Raw genomic sequence first — 23,041 nt, 5'->3', positions numbered from 1 at the left:
AGTCATTGCTATTATAGCTGTTTTCTAATTCCAAATGTTCTATTACAGTCTTATCTACATTGGATGAAATTTTGAACTAAATAATCTTTGAACTAAATAATCTCTAATAGCCCTTCCTATCTGTAAGATCCTATGAGTCTAAGTACATTCTCTTATTGTCCCCAATTTACAGATGAGGAAACCAAAGTACAGAAATACTAAGTGACTTTTCCAAGGTCGCACAGTTAATAAATGGCAGAGAGGAGATTGGTGTTTGGCTCTGGATTTCATGCTCTTGCTCTTGCATTTTACAGCCTATAGATTAAAAAGAGAAAGTAGGGGGTAAGAGTGCATGTAGGGAGTATCTGTTGCTATAGAAGTGGGTGTAAGCAGAAGAAAACCTTGAGGCAAATAACAACTGTTTGGATTAAATGCATATAAACTCTCTATGTCTTTGAGCAATGTCAAGAATAGATAACAAATGCTAATATTAATTGAACTTTACATTTTGTTGAAATAAATACACATTTAATGCAACTTGCTTAAAAACAATGCTAGTGTTGAGCAACAGGCCTTAACACCTATTTACGATTTCAGTGTATTTTATTATGCTTTTACTATCTTACTTATGTTTTGGGGGGAGGTATGATTTTTAATTATTGTAAAATAAAGTTCTACCACATGCTTTAAAAAAGAAAAAAAAGGAAAGAAATGTTTTTAAGCTTGATTTTCAACAAGCATTACAAACAAGACTATAACTAGAGGGTAGAAATAAAATAAAGCAAGAAGCTCTGGAAGTTTGGCACCTTGTTAAAATGCACTACCCGGAGGAAAATACCACTGACAGACCTTAGTTTTTCTAAGACATGAATAGAATTATTTTCAGTAACAAATAAAGTCTATTTTATATTGTTTTATTTAAATATAATAGATGTATTTAAGACTAATGCACTTTTGGATTTCTTTTGCTTGTTTTCTACATAGTACACTTCATTTTTTGAGTTTAATCATCATCTAGAGTCTATAATGAACAAGGCATATATCTACAGGTAAAGTATAACTCAATGTACTTCAGGGCTGGGAGAGAGAGCAATGGTGAAATATTTTAGACAGGACTTGGGAAGAATATGGCCTCCCTGCAAAAGAGAAGGGAATAATCTCAGATTTGGGGCTATGTAAAATATTGGGTTGTGTTCTAAAGTAGATTTGAACATTTTGAAGTGAGATAAAAGTATGAAAATTATATTAGATTTTAGAAGAATACAAGACTGAAAAAGAGGACGTATTACCTGCTTCAGTCAGAACAAAGACAGAGAAACGTGCTCTTTCACAAGTTTTTACATCTCTCTCATGACAATTCATTCTAGTCTGAATTTTCATTCATTTGCTGTTCTGAACTTAACTTGCCCAGAGACCTCTAGTCAGTTAATCGTAGCATAAAATCCCATGAGCTTTTCAGAGATATCCAGTGAAATCAGCATGGTGTATTTTATGGGACTCAAAGTGGAGAGGTGACCCTGGAGGCATATCTTTCAGGGAGTTGACTCATACCATTTGTGAAAAGAGGATTTTTTTTTTCTACTCTTGTCAGTCCCGGTCAAGACACTGCAGTCAGAAAACATGTGAAGGCACCATCATTTTATATTGTACTAATGAGAGTTAACAGTTCACAAATTTAAAGCAAGGAGATTCAGCAGAGACTTTAAGGAAAAGAAAATGTTAAAATAGGCTGTATTCCAGAAACAACATGAGTCTTACTTTGCATTTATTCTCCTTCCCAGATGTATTCGAACAACTGGATACTTGCTCTTTACTCTGCACATTAATGCTTGTATGTATTATTGGGCTTCAAACTATGAAGGAATTGGAACTACCAGATGGGTGTATGATGGTGAAGGAAACAAGTAAGTTTTAATTTTGAAGGAAATATTTATTGATTATTCTTAATTTTATGTTTCAGTTTGAGCTTTCTTAAGCTAGTGTTTTTTGAAACTGTAAATCACAATCCATTAACTCTTTATTAGTAGATCAGTATGTTTTTAAGTGAAAGAGGATAGAATAGAGGAGGACAGAATAGAAAATATCCAAGTCTGTCATACCGAGTAGGGTGTGTGTGTGTGTGTGTGTGTGTCCTGGATTAACCTGTAGAATGCATTTCTTACTCAGGATCATGAACAAAAAAGTTTGAAAGCCTGTGTTTAGACAGCTGAGTGGTAAGGTAACTTTTAATAACTCCTATGATGATTGTTAGTAATGAAGAATGTTAATTATTTGGAGGGCAGATGCAGTGGCTAATTAGTTTACCACTGAAGAGCTTTATGGGTTTATGAGTCAGCTATAACCACTAACTCAATTAAACACAAAGTAACAAGGATCATATACTAAACTTGGCAATTAGATATGCAAGTACCCTGAGAATAAGAGATTGTCTGAAAATTTTAGTACAGTAGAATCAGGGCTCAACAATGGCAACTGAGTTTTTTAATAGTGAAATTTCCTTTTGGTAGATACAAAGGCCTGGCATAAAGTAGATTCCACTAACTTTCTGCTCCAGTGAAATGACATTGAGCCTATTATAAAGCAATGTCCTTACTGGAAAATAACAGGTCCCAGCATGACTTTGAAGGGCAACTCACAGCAGCCTTGGGAAGGAAAGCAATTATAGGATAGAGCAAAAACTGTAAAGATACCTCACAAAATTACACCCTAGCTAGAGTGAGCAGGATCTGAATGAGGGATTATAACATTTTTTGAACTTTTAACCAGAACTAATTTTAAAAATTTAAAGTCAGAAGGCCCACTGATCGGGGAAATACACACACACACACACACACACACACACACACACACACACAACAAGAAGAAAGTGTATAACCAAATCTATAAGTAATTCCCTTTAGAATGTGAATTAAATATGCATTTAGTTTAATATAAGTAACTACAAAGAAAACTGAGTAAGATACCAACTATATTAAATATTGCCTAGTAGTATGTAATTCAACATCATTAGACCCATAAGTCTGATAAGTGTTTTTATCAAATTAGCAAAATAATATACAGTTGCCATCCAGAAAAAGTGGAGCTATTTCTCTTTTCATACCTGGATGCCTTTCTGCAGCATTTCTAGAGAATATATCTTGTTCCCAGTGCCTAGAACATTGTTAAATATATAACATACACTCAGTATATGTTAGGTATTTAAAGAAGGCAAGAAGGAAGTTTCTTTACTCTCTCTTCCTACTTGCCTTCTTTAAATACTTAACATATAGTGAGTGTGTGAGAGAGAGTAAAGAAAAAAGGAAGGAATGACCAAATCTGTATTATAACAAGAAGAAAGAAACCTCAGTTTCAACCCATAAGAAACTGAAGCTACATTGTTCTAATATTTTAGACGTCTAATTCCAGCTACAGTGCAGACCAGATATTCAAAGCCCTCTCACTAAAATACAAGAAGATAAACTACTTGAAATTTTTGTTGTATTAGTTATTGCAATTACTTGTTATAAGATACATTTCTACATAAATTATAATCACAACAGTTTTCAATGATTGCTAAACTCTCTAGAAAGTAAAAGGAATCTCCAAAGTCTAAAAAACAAATGTGGGTACTGAAGCTGGAGTAAAGTAGTAAGATAATCACTAAGGAACAGAAATAGAGAAGATAACTTCTGAATCAGTAGAATAAAAAAAAGATAAGATTGTAGAAACAACTTAAAATATATCAGTAAGCAAAATAATTTAATATGAATTAAATTCACCACCTAAAAGAGACTGTCAAATAATATTAGTCAAAATAGACTTTAAAACAAAAATTATTTTAGGGAAAAATAAGGTTATCATATAATGATAAAAGTTTCAACTCACTATCAATATTTACCAGTTCTAAATGTGCATGCACCTAATGCAAAGTACTTATGATGAATCAAAGAAATTCATAAAGCAAAAATTATTAGAAGGAAGAGAAATTTACAAATACACCATCAAAGTGTGAGACATCAACACACTACTATTGACTGATCAAGCAACCACAGACAATCAGTAAAGATATAAAAGATTTGAGAACCCATTAAAAAGCTTGATTTAACAAATACAAATGGAACTTTGTACCCAAGAATTAGAAACCACTCATTAATCTTTTTTAATTTTTTTATTGAGTTATTGTTGCTGTACAATATTTTATGTTACAGCTGTACAATATAATGAGTCACAATTTTTAAAGGTTATGCTCCATTTATAGTTATTGTAAAATATTGGCTATATTCCCTGTGTTGTACAATATATCCTTGTAGCTTATTTTACACATAATAGTTTGTACCTCTCAATTCCCTATCCCTATAACACCCCTCCCTCCTCCCCTCTCCCCACTGGTAACCACTAGTTTGCTCTCTATATTTGTGAGTCTGCTTCTTTTTTGTTGTATTTACTAGTTTGTTGTATTTTTTAGATTTCACATATCATACAGTATTTGTCTTTCTCTGTCTGACTTATTTCACTTAGCATAATGCCCTCCAAGTCCATCTATGTTGTTGCAAATGGCAAGATTTCATTCTTTATAATGGCTTAGTATTCCAGTGTGTGTGTCTGTGTGTGTGTGTGTGTGTGTGTGTGTGTGTGTATCACATCTTCTGTTTCCATTCATCTGTTAATGGACACTTAGGCTGCTTTCATATCTTGGCAATTGTAAACAACAATACTATGAACATTGGGGTGCAGGTATCTTTTTGAATTAGTGTTTTTGTTTTTGTTTTTGATATATGCCCAAGAGTGGAACTGCTGAGTCATATGGTAGTTCTATTTTTAACTTTTTGAGAAACCTCCATACTGTTTTCCACAATGGCTATACCAATTTACTTTACCACCAACAGTGTACAAGGGTTCCCTTTTCTCCACATCCTCGCCAACATTTGTTATTTGTGCTCTTTTTGATGATAGCCATTCTGACAGGTGTGAGGTGATATCTCATTGTGGTTTTGATTTACATTTCCCTGATGATTAGCAATGTTGTGCATCTTTTCATATATCTATAGGCCATCTGCATTTCCTCCTTGGAAGAAGAAACCACTCATTCTTCTTAATTACTCATGGAAAGATTACAAAAAGTGGTCATTTTCTAGGCCAAAAAGCAAGTCTCAATACATTTCACAGCACTGGTATGATACAGCCCCCATTCTCTGCTGCTTTAGACAGGAGGGTTCTCAACCAAAACCAAAGGTCCAATAATCCTGTTACCAGCTGTCAGGGACACATCCTTACAAATAAAATGTCTTTAAAAGCAGCATTTATATGTATTTTAAGATAATTTGCAAATGGCAGTTATTAACATACTTACATTTTCCCACAGTTTTTAAGCATCACCTGCCCCTTCTATTATTCCATATTACCCTTTGACCATGTAAGCTTAAAGCATTTTTTTAGTTAACCCTCGTGATGGTTTCTGATGACCTATAAATTGAAGGTTGCTTATGAAATCACTGGACTTGTAAACTTTCTCCTAGTTAGAATTATGCAGCAACTGTGGGGCGTAAGTGGAGCATTGTAAGCATTTAAAATGAGTCATTTATTACTATTTTATTAATCCTCATCAGAATAACAATGTCTGTTCATTTCAATAGAAGACAAGAAGTCATTTTCATTTATACTAAGTAGATGGCATCCTTCATTTGACTGTGGAATTTGACAAAGTAGGAAATGGCTTACTTAGCTCAAAAGGAAAACATAAGTAGTTAAGGTTATTTGGTACCCAGAAATGTTCCCAATGTCCCTTAATCCATATATACCCCAATTTATTTATTTTCTGACATAAATTTCCCAGCGTGCGCAAACCTCTTAGCAAATACGTAGCCTCAATCCCTAACACATAGACTGTCAAAAGAAAGAGTAAAAATAGCAAGCAAGTTTGTCATGGGAATCATGACTTTAGAGAGGATGGAGAAAGAGTCAGAATCTCCATATCTTAGAGTTAGGGAAATTTAGGATAACTTACTCCCTTCTTTTTACACAGGAGGAAGATGAGATCAGGGTAGATGAAGGTATTAACTCAGGTCCCCTAGATACTTCAGTTCAGACACTGACAAAAAAAAAAAAAAAAGAATCGTCTTTACATAGACACTTAGAAAAATGTAACAAAACCTCCAGAACAGAAGAATTCAGCAGACCAGAAGGGAGATGAAAGGCAGCTGGCAGCATGTATAGAAGGGGATTGCATAGATGTGCTCACAGATACAGCCTTCCTATGTTCTTAAGTCTAAGTATGCATAACCTTTCACTTATTCTTTCAGGTCATTTAGCAAATATATTACACTCCTATTGTGTAATACCTGTCTTTGAGGAGTTTATCTTCTAATGAGACCGTTCTCCATATTCGGTGCCTTCAGTGATAAATTTACAGAAACCTAGAACTAAGATGGATTGGGGTAGTTTAAAAGTCCATTCATAAAGTATCAAATTGGGTACTTTTAAAAGTTGCATGTCCCACTACACATCCACCACAATGGCTAAAATTAAAACGACTGACAGTACCAAGTCTTGGGGTAAGAATATGAAGGAACTGGAACTCATACATTGTTGGAGGGATAAAATCTGACAGTTTCTTTTACAACTAAATATAACACCTACCTTAAAAACAAAAATTGCAAGCCTAAATATTTACCCAAGAGAACAGAAAATATATGTCTAAAAAAATTATATAAGTATATTCATAGAATGTCTATTCACAAGAACCAAAAACTTGAAACAGCCTAGGTGTTCATCCACAGGAAGATGGATAAACATACTGTGCTATAGTCACTCAAGGGATAGTGCTTAGCAATAAAAAGGAATAAAGTACTGATACAGACAAAAACACAGCTAAATCTCAAAAACATTATTTTGAGTGAAAGACATCTTACACAACAGTGTATATACTGTGTAATTTCATTGTGTGAAATTCTAAAGCAGGCAAAACTCATCTGAGACAGAAAAAAATTAGAACAGTAGTTGCCTGTGTGGGCAGGAATTGACTGGGAAAAGAGAGCTTTTTGGAGTGATGGAAATGTTCTCTATCTTGATGGGTTTCTGGGTTACACAGGTGTATGGGTTTGTCAAAATTCATCAAATAGTATCAGATAGTATACTTAAGATTTGTGCTTTCAATGTATGTTCAAAATTTTTAAATAACTCTTTACCAATACTTAACTCTAGTACATATATTTTTTTTCTGAAGTATATTCTAACATATATATATATTCTGAAGTATATTCTGAGTTTTATATATATATAAATATTCTGAAGTACTGTATTTAGGAGGAAGTGTCTACTGTCTGCAAATTACTTTGAAATGCATCCAAAAAATAAGATGGATTGATGGATGGAAAATGGAGGAATATGTGACAAAGAAGGTAGAGTAAAATGTTCATAATAGAGTCTAGGTCGTGGATATACGGTGCTCACTGTGAAATTCTTTCAGTTTTTCTGTTTGTTTGAAATATTTCAAAACAAAATGTTGGAGGAAAAGTTTAATGCTGCATTTGTTTCACAGAGGAAGAATTTCTATTTTCACACTAAATTTTTTTTATAGTTTTATGTCAAGTTCTGCCTTAATGCTTTAACTTGGGGCTGTATATATAGAGCCTGTAAGACAGCTCATGTATTAAATCAGCCAGATAGAATCTCCTTGAAAAGATCTATCTGCCCAGGATGTAAATATTAGAGGTGGATACACTTGACTAATTAAGCTAATCCTAGAAAATCAATAAGATGCCATCTAATTAAATTACAAATCTTACCTTTGGTTGTGCATGTCTGGCTGTAAGACATGACTGAGAAAAGAATCCCAAAATAAACCTCAAAGCATCCGGGCAGAAAACTTCCAATTAACATAGCAGACTGTTTCAGTATGAAAAAATAGTTTGAGGCTAACCCTTCAGATTTGGAAAATCAATGCCTAAGTTTTACATTTAATTGCTATTTTCTAACATCCATAAATAAGAAAATGAGAGAAAGTAATTCATGTGTTTGTTCCTCTTAACACTGGAGGGACTTTGTAGGGGATAGTAATCTCAATACTTGAAATGGAATTGCCATGTAGGGAGAGAATCTGGTCCCTGTCTCACTCTTGGGCTGTATTGGGGTCAATAAATTTCCTTAATTCAAAGAGACGCACAGGTCCCGGACCTGTGATAACACTAAATCAGGCAACAGGAAATTATAAATTGGAATTGAAAAGTTAAAATGCAATCCATAAAATTCATTCCATACTCCTTCAAGGTGGTTCTCTTTGACATCAAGTTCACTATAATATTTGTAAGTCTAAGGAAGCCTGCTAGAAAAACTATTGCAGAGTAGTAATATTTTTATTCTCTTGGCACAGAGGTTTCAAACCTTACCAAAGAGCTAATTCTTTGTCTGTTCCTATATTACCAGGTAAAACAAACAGACAAACAAAAACTCAGGTCCTTCAAAAGGTATTGAATATCAAAACAAGTGATTTCTTTCTAGATCTGTTTTTATTTGAATACTGACTTTAACTGCAGTTTGATTCTTTCTTTGTAAACCTCAACTTCTTAGTATTTGAAGATCTGAAAATTGTAATCTATTTTCACAAGAAAAAGACCATCCTTGTTCAAAGACAAATGTACCATTACTTAAATTGCAAATCTTTATGTCACACACCCAGACAAGAAATAAAAGCCTGACTAGGGCAGGATTCTGTAAAAAGTGCTGCTTTTCTGTGTTTATTCTGGAAACTAGAATAGCTAGCTGGAACCCACTAAATCCAAATGCCTCTCTGTAACAACATCTGAAGATGGTCTCTATATATGGGACATTTTTCTTCAAGGATTCAGTGGAAATGTCTGATCCAGACCACGTTAACAGAGCTGTATGGAATATACCCAGTAGTATACCTAATTGTGTACCAAAATTACAATATATATATATATATATATATATATATACAATGGGGTTGTAATACTAACTTCTATTCCCACCTCACTCTGTATACATGAAACCCTTGATCAAATATAGCTAAGTGAATCTTATATGTTCTGTCCTAATCTTTATCATATTCTTTTCTGTTGCCCTGGTTCATGATGTTCTTCCCATCTGGGCTATTATGATCTGTCTCTCCATTTGCAACTGCACGAGTTAGGTACAGAATCTTTACCAAGTCTATTTCTGAGCATAATTGGTTTTCTTCAATACTAACTTTCTAGATAAATTACCTATTACACCCAAGAGTAATTCCCCTTTTAAGATATAACTCAGTTTTCCTCTGTCTCTGCCACGGTTTATATATTCAATAACATAATAAGATATGAGTAGAAAATAGAGAAGTTTATACCTACTTGCTCTACTTCCCATCAGTAAAAAATAACTGGTTCTAAACTGTAAAGGGCTCTCCCATCTCCATAAACACACTTGATGTCTACGATATTCCTCACTAATCACTAGTGGGGTAGTTTAAAGGTAGCCTCACATCCTTTACTGCTCCTCTTATTGAGAGGTATATTCAAATATCCCTTCCCTTGAATCTGGGCTGGTCTTAGGGACTTGCTTGGCAAATATACATGGCAAGAAATTAAGATATTGCAGGGCTTCTGAGTTATAAAGAAGCCTTATAGCTACTGCCTGGGCTGCCATCACTCTGGGGGAAACCAGCCACCAGACAAAAAGTCCATCTACCCTAAGACTTCCATGCTGTAAGGAAGCCCAAGCTAGTCATAAGGAGAGACCAAATGAAAATACCCAGCCAGCCCCAGCTGTTCCAACCATTCCAGCCCAGGCTCAGACTGTGAGAGAAGATACCCTGGGCATTCCAAACAGATATAACATGGAGAACAGAGGAACCCCGTCAACAGTTAGAACCAAGGCCTCAGAACTTTGGCCTCAATCAAGTACTTCCAGTTTTCTCTAACTATTCAAGTCACCTGAGGGTCCACTCATCATAGAGCATGGATGAGCCATCTCTGCAGGGCCTTTTACAAAATACCTGACCCACGATATGATAAGCCTAGTAAAATAGTTGTTGTTTTATACCACTAAACTTTAGGGTGATTTGCTTTGCAGCAAGAAATAAGTGGAACAGCTAGTAAATACCATCCTTGTGTTTATTTAGTCATTTCACAATGTTTATCAAGAAGTTTACATTAAAAAAGAAGTTTACATTAGTATACATGGTATTTGCTAATGCTGCCTACAGAAAGAAAATCTCAATTAGCAAGAAATGTGTTAAAATCTAGTAGTAATCTATATTCCCAAGCATAGTGGCATTTTACTGTTATAGTAAAGAGCAAAATGTATATCTTCTCTTTTCACAGGTATCTGAGATGTTATTATTGGGCAGTTCGAACTTTAATTACCATTGGGGGCCTTCCAGAACCACAAACTTCATTTGAAATTGTTTTTCAACTGTTGAATTTTTTTTCTGGAGTTTTTGTGTTCTCCAGCTTAATTGGTCAGGTAAACTGAGATGTGAATCCCTGGATATACAATGCTGTCATTTTTGAAAGTCTAACAAGTCTTTATAAACTTTACAGAGAAAAAATCAAAATCTATCTGGTGGGTTTTTTTTTTACTAATTTCCATCTATTTTGATGAATTGAATGGGGATGTAAATAGATCAACACTGCCTTTCAATTTTTAAACCATCAAATTTTTCAGAAGACTTGTACACACTGAATATTGCGTTAGACTCTCAGAGAGTCACATTTCTAAGTTAACTTCTTATTTGGTGTTTCCTGAAAACTTTAGAAGCTCTCTTTTTTTACTTAAACTTCAAATATTGTCATAAAATCCCTGGCTTAAGATCAACTTCAAAAGTCATTTAAACCGGAGGCTACCAAATGCTGTCTAAATTAATTTAATTAAAAAATCATTGGTTCATAAACGTTTATTATGGTATCTCCTTGCCTTATTCTCAAGGAATCACAGTCTAGTAAGAAAGTAAAACAAATACCCAAATAACTCTATTGCAAGGTAGATGCCATTTGCAAGGGATAGAGCCCAACACCTTTGTAAATTCCCAGATTCACAAGAAATAAAAAGCTCGCAGCGTAGCATCTTTAGACGTTATACTTCCTTGTAAGGTACATTACATATTATATGTCTGAGAGCAAAAGCCATGTTGAGATTTGTGTGTGGGGTAAATAGGTAGACAAAATCACAAAATGATTATTACCACTAGATAAATTATTGGTTCCCACTCACCACACTGACAGTGGTAAGAATAAAACTCATGCTTTAACAAAATTTAGCAATGAAAACTATTCATTATAATATTTGAAGCTGATAACAAATATAACTCAAATCCTACATCCATGAATGTCAAGGGGCTGTTATCCTTGGTAAGTTCCAGAAGAGAGTTTGAAAGCTCTGTATTAGGTCAGAAAAGGGAAGCTTCCCAGGAGGTTTCATAGAGGAAAATGTATTTAAAAAACCAGATAGGATTCAGTAGTTATAGACAGATAGTTCAATCAATCAGAAACAGTGTGTGAAAGATGATGATAAAGCACAAAATATGTTTGAGAAAATAGAAGAAGTACCAGAACAATGGGAGTGAAGGACACCTATAAATAAGGTTAGAGATGTATGTAAGGACAAGATATTTTAAGGGCTCTGAATGTTAAATTAAAGATGTTGAACTCTATCTTAAGGGCAATGGGAAATCAGCCAGGGAAGGATTTTTAACAAATAAGAGATTTAAGGAAGATTAATCAAATATAATATAAATTGGAAGGGTCATACAGTTTTAAAATGTAGGTTTTATTATCATTTATGGATGGTGAGGCCAACAGATCAGGAGACCATTTACACTGAAAAGACAGTCTGTTATACAAACAGATCCAAGAAGAGGGGGTCACACCTTGCCAATAGGGCTACATAGGGAGGCACAAGGAAAGGAACTGATCAAGCAGGGTAAGGGGGTTTAAGATTGGTGAGTTCGGATAATTTCAGCAGGCTCTGGGGTATGGGGACTGTCTCTAGTTGTCTGGTACCTAGCCCTGGAGTAATTGGGGCAGGTGGATAGTAGCCTAGAATATGAGAGCCCAATAAAGAAGGCTGTTGGGAGTATGGGCTCAGGGTTGGCTATTTTGCATATGAAAGGCACACTCCCAGTAGTTTGCTATCTTTAGGAATCAGCTAACTCTGGGAGGGATAGTCCCAGAAATAAAAGAATCAAAATACAGAAAATAAAAAAACATGGTGCTCAGGGATATGGCAACTTCAGCCTGAACATGGTAATCGAATAGAGAGAGAGACTGTAAAGGAAACTCTATTTAGAAAATGTTTAGGTTTGGAAAATGAACACCAAGCAGTTAAAAACTATAAGCACAAATTATAATCTTAATGCCTGGGGAGATTACATTAACAGTGATTGAAAATAGGAAGCTTGTGGGGACTCCCCTGGTGGTGCAGTGGATAACACTCCATGCTCCCAATGCAGGGGGCCTGGGTTTGATTCCCCCCACATGCATGCCACAACTAAGGAGCCTGCCTGCCTGCCTGCCTGCCGCAACTAAGACCCGGTGCAACCAAATGAATAAATAAATAAATAAATATTAAAAAGAAAATAGGAAGCTTGTTTATAGAGAAATGCAATTAATTTGAATATAAGTGGCAAAAATCATATTATTTAATAAATTTTTATAAAATATATGTGAGGTAACCAGACCCCCTTCAATGTTTTCTCAGTTTTGCAGTTGAGTCAACCCTAGTTTAAAGAGATTAAGAGGCAACACTAATTCATACATGTAATTCATAGTCATATGATAAGGCCATATCATATTGATAAAAATAGTAAAATATAACATGTATTTAGCACTTACTATGTCCAAGGAAATTTTTACAAGATTAAAAACTATGTCCAGCTCCAGTTAAAATTCCACTCAAAGTGGTCTTTGGACTAAAAGTAGAAGCATCACCTGGGAAATTCAAAATTCAGGCCTCACCCCTTACCTACTGAGTCAAAATTTGCATTTTAATAGGATCTTCAGGTGATTCATATGCACATGATACTTTGAAAGGGCTGCTTTATACCTCACACTGCACCTGCCTTTACAGTGACTTTTTGTTTGTTTGTTTTTTGCTTTGTTTGTTTTTTCTGCGGTACGTGGGCCTCTCACTGTTGTGGCCTCTCCCGTTGCGGAGCACAGGCTCCAGACACGCAGGCTCAGCGGCCATGGCTCACAGGCGCAGCCGCTCCGCGGCATGTGGGATCTTCCCGGACCGGGGCACGAACCCATGTCCCCTGCATCGGCAGGCAGACTCTCAACCACTGCGCCACCAGGGAAGCCCTACAGTGACTTTGAGGACCCAAGGAACAAGAAGAAATATCAAGCCACTAAACATGTAGGACTGGAGCCAAAAAGAAAGCTTGAGGCAGGAGATAGAGATCTGTGCCTTAACTCTCACAGTGAATTAAATAAAGGTGCTGAGAAGGAGAACAGTTAGAAATGAAAGTAAGAAAGCCCTGGACAAAACCCCCACTTGTTCAAAATTCCCGTATATAACCACGCCAAGAACTACACCCTGGATGTGATCATCTCATTTTAACTGCAATATTCTATTCTCACATACAACTCAGAGAGAGTGACCTTTTCTTCCTCTAATCTGGAGCACACATCATAGAATATATGTCTTCTTCATCTGCACCATCAAAATTCAGCATTGCACATAAAACATTCAGATTACTGTCACTACAAATTCTCCGCCCCCAACACTGATCAATAATGCTTTTAATTGTCCTTGGATCCCAATTTAAAACTCTATTAACTTTTCCAACCCAATCTCTGATCTCCCAGTTCTCAAGGCCTTAGGTGACTGGGTAATGTTCATCATCTGTCAGAAATGGCTTGGAAAAAGGAGATCTAGGAACTGAGGTGGTTGAAGAACAGCCCTCGAGGAGTAGGTTAGAAACTGAAAAAGTATCCAGTTTGACTCTCTGCATAGCTACTCGACAGACACTTTTGACAAGCAGAAGAACCTATTAACTCTGAAATGGAAACCGAGGAAGGCATCACAATAAAAGAGCCATTTGATCTAGATCTCAAAAAATGAGTAGTTTTTCCATAAGCAGAAAAGGCTCAGCTACTAGAATGAATGAGCGAAAGTGACGCCCAGGTTTTCCTCTGCACTATAAACCCATAGTCAAAGCAAATTTACAACCACTTGCTTCCCTCTGTGTGAGACGAAGAGTCAAGCTATATATCTTTTCTGTGCTGAGACCTTAAAGATCAGCTTTTAACCTAGAGTGGGTTTTCATGGCTGAGTTATAAACATCCGAGAACTAAAACCTGACAGTTCCTTAAGTATTGTCACAGCAGTAGATGATGCTTCAGTAATTTCAGCACATTTCAACTTCTGCTGAATACTATGCCTTAAGCATAATGAGATTTGATTCTATCTGTCTAAGCAACACAAAGGGAAGTATAGAGGTTGCACTTTCATGATGAATTGAGTCTATATAGCCAGCCACACTGCAAAATCTATGAAGGATGCTTTCTAAGCGAGACTCACCAAAATGGACTAGCCGTTCTACCAGGTAATTGCTCAACTTTCTTTGCACATTTCTTGCATAAGCACAGCTATATAATTTTTAAAATAGCAACTAACATCTTTGCAGTAATATACAAGTGTGCAAAGAAGATTGTGTGCAGTCACATGCATTATGTGACTGAATCCTCACAGAAACTTCCCATGGTAGGTAAAACAGGTTCTATTGTCCTTACTGGGTCAGAAAGAGAATATGATTTGCCCAGTATTTTATAGGTAAATAGCTGAAAGTAGGACCCAATATCAGTGTGTTAAAAATCAAGTAGTCAGGGATTAGAATAGAATGTATCGTGAGAACTCTTAATTCAACTGGGCTTATAGTAACTCTGCCACTTCCTCTGCTGGGTGTGGAGTGACCATGTTTGTGGTTTTAGATGCAAGATGTAATTGGGGCAGCTACAGCCAATCAGAACAACTTCCGCACCTGCATGGATCATACCATTGCCTACATGAACACTTATTCCATTCCTAAGATTGTGCAGAATCGGGTCAGGACTTGGTATAAATATACATGGGACTCTCAAAGAATGCTAGGTAAGCACGGCAAATTACTGACTAAAACCCTGTAAAATGTGTCCTATAGTGAAAATCCTATAAGGCAGCAATGGCAACTAACTGGGTTTGAAAAGGATTGGGAAACAACCAAATAATCTTTAAAGCATTAATTTAATACCATGGGCTTTTTTTCCTTAAATATTCAGACATAACTTACAGGTTATGCAAATCCTTCAAGAGCAAAGGCTAAATTTTATTCAGTGCCCACCAGATGCTACATATTACACACATTAGCTCATATAATCCTCATCAAAAAAAAAAAAAATGGGGAAAATTTGGTGTCATCAACCCCCTCTTAGGAGACAAGGAAATGGGAGCTCCTAACTGAAAAAATTGGCCAAGGACACAGAGGCCTTAAGCAAATGGCCTAAATGGAACTGAGACATACACCTGTTCTCCTCCAAACCCTTGCTCTCTCTGTGATATCATCCTCTTCCCAGAGCACAGTGAGTACTCAGAACAGCAATCTTTCAAGCCATTTTCAACCTGCTACAGGTCTCCTCTAATAGTCCCTTAATCATTCTTGGTGTCTACTATTAGGACTATAACACTGGAGTTAAAAATAATGTTTACTAAAGATGTAAAGTAAGTTAATGTGCTAGTTGACAATAATCAGATTCAACTTTTAGTTTGCTCCTCACCATATAAAAATAGGAATTAGTGCTACTGAGAAGCCAATAAAGCTACTGCCCTCAGAATGCAAATTACAATGCGATTCCCAAATTGGAAGAATCAATATTGTGAAAATGACTATACTATCCAAAGCAATCTACAGATTCAATGCAATCCCTATCAAATTATCAATGGCATTTTTTACAGAACTAGAACAAAAAATTTCACAATTTGTATGGAAACACAAAAGACCCCAAATGCCAAAGCAATTTTGAGAAAGAAAAAGTGAGCTGGAGGAATCAGACTCCCTGACTTCAGACTATACTACAAAGCTACAGTAATCAAGACAATACGGTACTGACACAAAAACAGAAATATAGATCAATGGAACAGGATAGAAAGCCCAGAGATAAACCCACGCACATATGGTCAATTAATCTATGACAAAGGAGGCAAGGATATATGATGGAGAAAAGACAGTCTCTTCAATAAGTGGTGCTGGGAAAACTGGACAGCTACATATAAACGAATGAAATTAGAACACTCCCTAACACCATACACAAAAATAAACTCAAAATGGATTAGAGACCTAAATGTAAGACTGGACACTATAAAACTCTTAGAGGAAAACATAGGAAGAACACTTTTTGACATAAATCACAGCAAGATCTTTTTTGATCCACCTCCTAGCGTAATGGAAATAAAAACAAAAATAAACAAAAAGGACCTAATGAAACTTAAAAGCTTTTGCACAGCAAAGGAAACTACAAACAAGACAAAAAGACAACCCTCCAAATGGGAGAAAATATTTGCAAACAAATCAACAGACAAAGGATTAATCTCCAGAATATATAAACAGCTCATGCAGCTCAATATCAAAAAAACAACAACCCAATAAAAAAATGGGCAGAAGACCTAAATAGACATTTCTCCAAAGAAGACATACAGATGGCCAAGAAGCACATGAAAAGCTGCTAAACATCACTAATTATTAGAGAAATGCAAATCAAAACTACAATGAAGTATCACCTCACACCAGTTAGAATGGGCATCATCAGAAAATCTACAAACAACAAATGCTGGAGAAGGTGTGGAGAAAAGGAAACCCTCTTGCACTGTTAGTGGGAATGTAAATTGATACAGCCACTATGGAGAACAGTATGGAGGTTCCTTAAAAAACTACAAATAGAACTACCATACGACCCAGCAATCCCACTACTGGGATTACCCAGAGAAAACCATAATTCAAAAAGACACATGCACCCCAATGTTCATTGCAGTACTATTTACAATAGCCAGGACATGGAAGCAATCTAAATGCCCACAAACAGATGAATGGATAAAGAAGATGTGGCACATATATACAATGGAATATTACTCAGCCATAAAAAGGAATGAAATTGAGTCATTTGTAGAGACATGGATGGATATAGAGATTGTCATACAGAATGAAATAAGTCAGAAAGAGAAAAATAAATATCATATATTAATGCATATATGTGGAACCTAGAAAAATGGTACAGATGAACCAGTTTGCAGGGCAGAAATTGAGACACAGACATAGAGAACAAACGCATGGACACCAAGGGGGGAAAGTAGCAGGGCGCTGGTGGTGGTGGTGTGATGAATTGGGAGATTGGGATTGACATATATACACTAATATGTATAAAATGGATAACTAATAAGAACCTGCTGTATAAAAAACTAAGTAAAATAAAATTCAAAAAACAAAAACAAAACAAAGTTTCTTAGAAGCAGATAAGAATCACTGGTTGTTGACGGTAGGACCTTACCTTCTCCTTTCTGCCAGTCTTAAGAGGTTCCAACCACAGGTTCAGAACCTCTTCCTGAATCTAAATGACAAAAACAACAAACTGTTTTCTTAAACATACACAGCTATTCCTGCGGACCTCTCAAGCAGGGAGGAAGAGGGGCAGTAACAGGCTCCTTCCCTCTCTCCCTGTGGACACTGCTCCAACTCCTTCATTTAGGAAGGAACTAGAGAAAAAAAGCCCTTGGAAACAAGGAGATGTGTTTTTATAGAAAAGATTTTCATATTTAGAACCAACGTTGGAATCAAAATAAGGGTATAGTATAGATTTTTTTTTTCTTTTCTAAATGGATGCAAGAAAACATCAAAAGTAATCAGCTCTCAGAAACCCATAATACACTGTAGACTAAAAATGGGCAGTTTTATTCATGAACCATTTTATCAGCCTGAAGGCCCATCACTTAATTTACACGTAGAAAAATCTTTAATGCATTCACATGCTTCATTGAGTTAATAAGCAAGTAAATAACAATAATTTGAATTTACTCACTTAACAGATTTCTTCTTTAGATTCCACTCCCAGCTCAGCCACCTACCACTTATGCACAGATGAGTAAATCACTTACACCCTCTCTGAGTTTCAGTTCCCCTTTTGTTTCTTCTTTCCAGAAAGTAAGAGTAAGAATACTTACCCTTAGCGTTGTCATGAAGGTCCAATAAGATCATGACAGGAGCTTCCCTGGTGGCGCAGTGGTTGAGAGTCCGCCTGCCGATGCAGGGGACACAGGTTCGTGCCCCGGTCCGGGAAGATCTCACATGCCGCGGAGCGGCTGGGCCCGTGAGCCATGGCCGCTGGGGCTGCGCATCCGGAGCCTGTGCTCCGCAACGGGAGAGGCCACAACAGTGAGAGGCCCTCGTACCGCAAAAAAAAAAAAAAAAAAAAAAAAAGATCATGACAGGACTCTGTAAGCTACACGGTATTCATTATTCTTTGCCATCCTTAGGACGTTAGGGCTGGTCTGCCGAATCAGAAGATAGGAACTAGATCCTTTTCCCATCCCAGTTTGTTCGCTAGCCTTTGTCCCATCATCACTAAGCTTTAAAATTTCAGCAAACACAAAATTCTGGAATTATTCAGAACTATTATGTCACCAATATTGAAAATACTTCTTTTCTTTCATGCAAGTAATAGTGCTATTATGATAAGTATGTATGTCCAATAGAAGCAATGAAAATATAGACTGTGATGCAGCTGTTTATAAAAAGAGTTGATATTTTGTTTCCTTTATTTTTTAATTGTCCTTGAACTTTGATGTTTTTTCCTTAATTATTCTCCTTTATGGATTGATGTGTTTATCTTTATGAAGATGAATCCGACCTACTTGAGACACTGCCAACTACAATGCAGTTAGCCCTCACCATTGATGTGAACTTCAGCATCATCAGCAAAGTCGACTTGTTCAAGGCAAGTGTTTTTCCAATTCATAGGAAGGCACCATATCAATTACTCTGAAAAATCAAAGCTCTTGCTGAATTCTTGGTTGATAATTTGTTCTTTGAGCATTTATACTATATTGTCTCCCTGTCATCTGTCCTCCATTGTTCTGATATAAAATAAACTATTATTCTTATTGGAAAAAAAACAAAACAAACAAAAAGCTCTTGCTGAATACAGCATTTATGGTTTTTTTGCCTTTATGTTTATAACATCAAAATAATCTGGAGAATTTGTGTGAAATTAGAGTCAAATAAACTACGGATCTCTCTTCAGCAGATGACTTGTTTAGAAGCCTCTCTCTCCTAACTGGCGTCAAAGAAGAAGAGTTCTTCAAGGTCTTCTTGCATTAATTTAAATATAATTAAATTCTACAGCTCTATATCTTTGCTACTACACATGTCATCTCCCATTTATGAATATGCCTTGGCAATACATGGCAAATCAGGCCCCAGATTAGCTCTGTTTTGGCCTGACAGTCAGAGAATCATGCCTAATCATGTCTCCAATACAAATGCTTAGGATTTAGATTTTTTTACATGGCCAAATTCAAATTTAGAGGGTTTTTTTTTAAAAGAAAAAATGTATAGCAAAGAAAATTTTAATGTTTTGAATGTTTTTAATTTTCTGCCATCTTCTCAATGCATTATACCATATGGAAGTTTTTCTCACCTAACACTTATTCTGTGTGTGGCATTTACTGATTCATCTATTTAATTAATTCATTCAACGAACATTTATTAAGTTCCTACTATGTTCCAGGCACCATATTAGCCACTAGGAATTCAACTTCTAAAAACAAATACTTGCACACATGGGGCTTAAATTCCAAAAGAGAGGAATGAAAAATAAATATATAATATGTGAGAAGGTGATAATGCTATGAACAAAATTAAACAAATTAAAGAGGATGAGGGAGGTACTGGGCATGAAATGTCTGCTCTAATGAAGTGCAATTGAGCATCTGGGCAGAGGACTGCAGGATGCAAGGGAGTGAGCTATGCAGATATTGGGAGTGGGAGAGGAGGCATGGACAGAAAGGGAATATTACAGGAGGATGGACAAGATGAAGCCCTGATCTGGGAGGCTGGAGCAAAGGCAGAGTGATGTAAAGCAAGAGTAGTCAGAGGAAAGTAAAAACAGGAAGGATGAGTCAGGGGGCAAGTTAATGGAGGGCTTTGGAGGCTGTAGCATAAAATTTGGATTGTACTCTGAGATGCAAAACCCACTAAAGATCTTGAGCAGAAGATGATCTATTTGAGATCTGTTTGAAAGGGATTTTTTCCTGCTCTGTGGAGAGTAGACCAGGAAGCAAATATGGAAGTCAGGGAGGCCAAAGAAGGATAACATCTATAGACGTCTATAGGGATGATGGTGCAGACCCAGAATAGTAGGAGCAGAGTTAAAAAGTGGCCAGATATTGGATGTATTCAAAGGAAGAGCCCACAGTTTTTGCTGTTTGATTTTGTGAAGGGAGAGAGAGACAGAAATGAAGGATGATTCAGGATTTAAGCTGAGGAACAAAGATACCATTTGCAAAATAGGAAATTTTAGAGTAAGTGTAGGGTGAGGAGGGTAGAAATAGACTGTTTTGGGATGTGTTGGTTTGAGGTGAGAGTTAGACTTTAGATGGAATATCATGTAGGCAGTTTGATAAATAAATCTGAGTTTAGGGGAGAGGTCCAAGCTGGAGCCATAAATTTGGGCAAATCAACATATTGATGGATTTTAAGCTAGGGACTAGATATTATCCCCTATTATGTAACCCAGACAGAAAGATATGTCTTGAAAATACATAATCGATACCATTGTGGGCAAGATGAAGAAGCAGACTCTGTATGGTAAAATGGTTAGGCAGAGTCACCCTCGATGTTAGGTTACCGTACAGTGTCCTAAACGGCCTTAGGAAGGAAGAGAGGGGATGGGAGGGAGGATGCCCTGGGGTCAATTCCTGGAGATTATAGGAAAGTAGCTTCCTAATTGGAAAGTGGTTCCCAATTTCTAGTGCGAGTGCCACAGTGGAAGCTCTGGTGAGCTTCCACGGAATGTATTCAAACAGTTTTCTGATCTTCTACCAGGGAGACTGGGAAAGGGATTTCTACCTTGGTTAACAGGTTCATCTAGATAAATGGTTTTCAAGCTGCAGCTTGCAATTCATTTAGGGATCATGAATTCAACTAAATGGGTCACAAACAGCATATAAAGTAGACAAGAAAATATCAGAGTGCCTCACACATAAGTAAGGGTAAGCACAATGTAAATGTCTTTGTTACTACAAGTTACGGTCAAAATAGGTATGAAAGCCACAAGGCTAAATTAACAGTATTTTTAAATGCTATAAATTTTTTTTCAACTTAAGGACTAGCTTAATTGAGAATAAGTGAGAACCAGCTACATTTTAAAGAAAAAAAAAGCTTTAAATTATATACCAGTGACTTTTATGGGGTTGTCTCTGATCTGGGAAGTTATCAGTTTTCAACCTCAGAGTTTTCTCCTTTGTTTTTACATATATTTTTGGAAATCCATAAAATCAGCAACATCTGATTGAGAAAAAAATGTTAAATCTTCACATGTTGCTAACGTACATAAATATAGATTCATTCTTTCCTGACATTTCCATTAAAGATGTAGCTCCTTCCAGAAAGAAACCATTTCCATTTATATTTCTGTTAAATGAAAAAATTATTTTTTTACCTAAAGCCAAATGAAGTAGAAAATAAGCAGGTATGGAAGCTTTCTAAATTTATTTCTTTTCTAAATCTTGCTAAAACAGTCTTAGTGGTTTGTACAAATTTGTTATTTTCTTAGGGAGGAAATATGCTGACCAGGGATCTTATATGCTTACCTCATAAATTATACCCAGTTGACTCGTGTTGCTTCTGATTCAGTCACAGTTCACTGAGAGCCACCTATGGCCTCAAGGGGCTGAGGCACAAAGGAGGAAACCTTTGGAGCGTGTGTGCCCAGAGGATGCTCAGGAAGCTTCAGAGTGAAAAGGGGGAGGTTCCCTGGCAGGAGCCTCATTATCACTCATTAGGACCAAAACATGGGGTGACAACAAAAGATGAATCTAGAAAGGTCAACTGAAGCCAGGCTATAGTGTGTGGGCCCAATCCTATAGGCCAAGGAAGCTAGAAAGGAGGAAAACAACAGCACAGATTTCAGTTTTATAAAGACAAAAAATGGGGACACTTTGAATAAATCAGAATATCCAGGGATAATAAAGAAGGGTGACTCAACTGCTGAGAGCCTCCATATCTTGAATTCTCCCTGAAAATGAATCTTCCAGATCTTTAAAAGGCAGGCAGGCAGGAAGAGAGAGAGAAAGAGACAGAAAAAAGAGACAGAGAGAGAGACAGAGAAAGAGACAGAGAGATCTGACACCAAGATTGGAGGCTAGCAGGCATGCTTTGTGTCTTCCCAATCTTCAGGATTAGGATAAATTAAAGGTACTTGAAAATCATATAACTCACAAATACCTAGTTTAAGATGTCCTAAAGAATCTTTTAAGTTTATATCTTGGAACTTCAGTCAAAAATTTCACAAGGACTTTTCTCCATTTTATAAATTTGTGAAGGGATACAGATGTAGTAGAATTTGTTTGCAATGCAGCACCAGATAATAATTCTATGCTAAATAAACTTGCTTCAGTTTTTCCAGAAATATGTCTGTAACTTTAATTGTGCATTGTATTCAATTTTTAAAACTCCAAAAAGGACAATGTGCTTATATTTCTTTCCTTTTAGCCTTGTGAAACTTGTTTATATATTAGTGGAACAGTGAGTATCCTAATGCTTTAACAAAAGTAATATAAGTAATGCTGGAGTATCACAAATTATAATATGGACAATGTTACATGAAGGAGGTCCATACTGTCCGTGATCCTTCATTCCCAGTACTGTCACCATATACCTTGCTATACCCAATACTCACATGGCCCCTGTATTAGTCAGGGTGCTCCAGAGAAACAGAATCAGTGAGATATGTATGTGTGTGTGTGTGTGTGTGTGTGTGTATATATATATATATATATATATATAGAGAGAGAGAGAGAGAGAGAGAGAGAGAGAGAGAGGGAGAGAGAGAGAAGGGAGGAAAGA

The 23,041-nt window shown here is 36.3% G+C and overlaps 1 protein-coding gene across 1 annotated transcript in view; it reads left to right on the top strand.

The window, feature by feature from the left end:
• Positions 1–23,041, top strand: part of CNGB3 (cyclic nucleotide gated channel subunit beta 3) — a 144,275-nt gene that overhangs the window by 84,387 nt on the left and 36,847 nt on the right. The window contains exons 9-13 of the mRNA XM_032610162.1: positions 964–1,028; positions 1,761–1,883; positions 10,275–10,416; positions 14,883–15,042; positions 18,814–18,911. Of these exons, the coding sequence (XP_032466053.1) occupies positions 964–1,028; positions 1,761–1,883; positions 10,275–10,416; positions 14,883–15,042; positions 18,814–18,911 (588 nt within the window). The remainder of the gene's footprint in view (positions 1–963; positions 1,029–1,760; positions 1,884–10,274; positions 10,417–14,882; positions 15,043–18,813; positions 18,912–23,041) is intronic.

Source organism: Phocoena sinus, chromosome 17, assembly GCF_008692025.1.
Source record: "Phocoena sinus isolate mPhoSin1 chromosome 17, mPhoSin1.pri, whole genome shotgun sequence".
NCBI classification, from domain to species: Eukaryota; Metazoa; Chordata; class Mammalia; order Artiodactyla; family Phocoenidae; genus Phocoena; species Phocoena sinus.
This window is presented reverse-complemented; position numbering and strand designations above follow the sequence as displayed.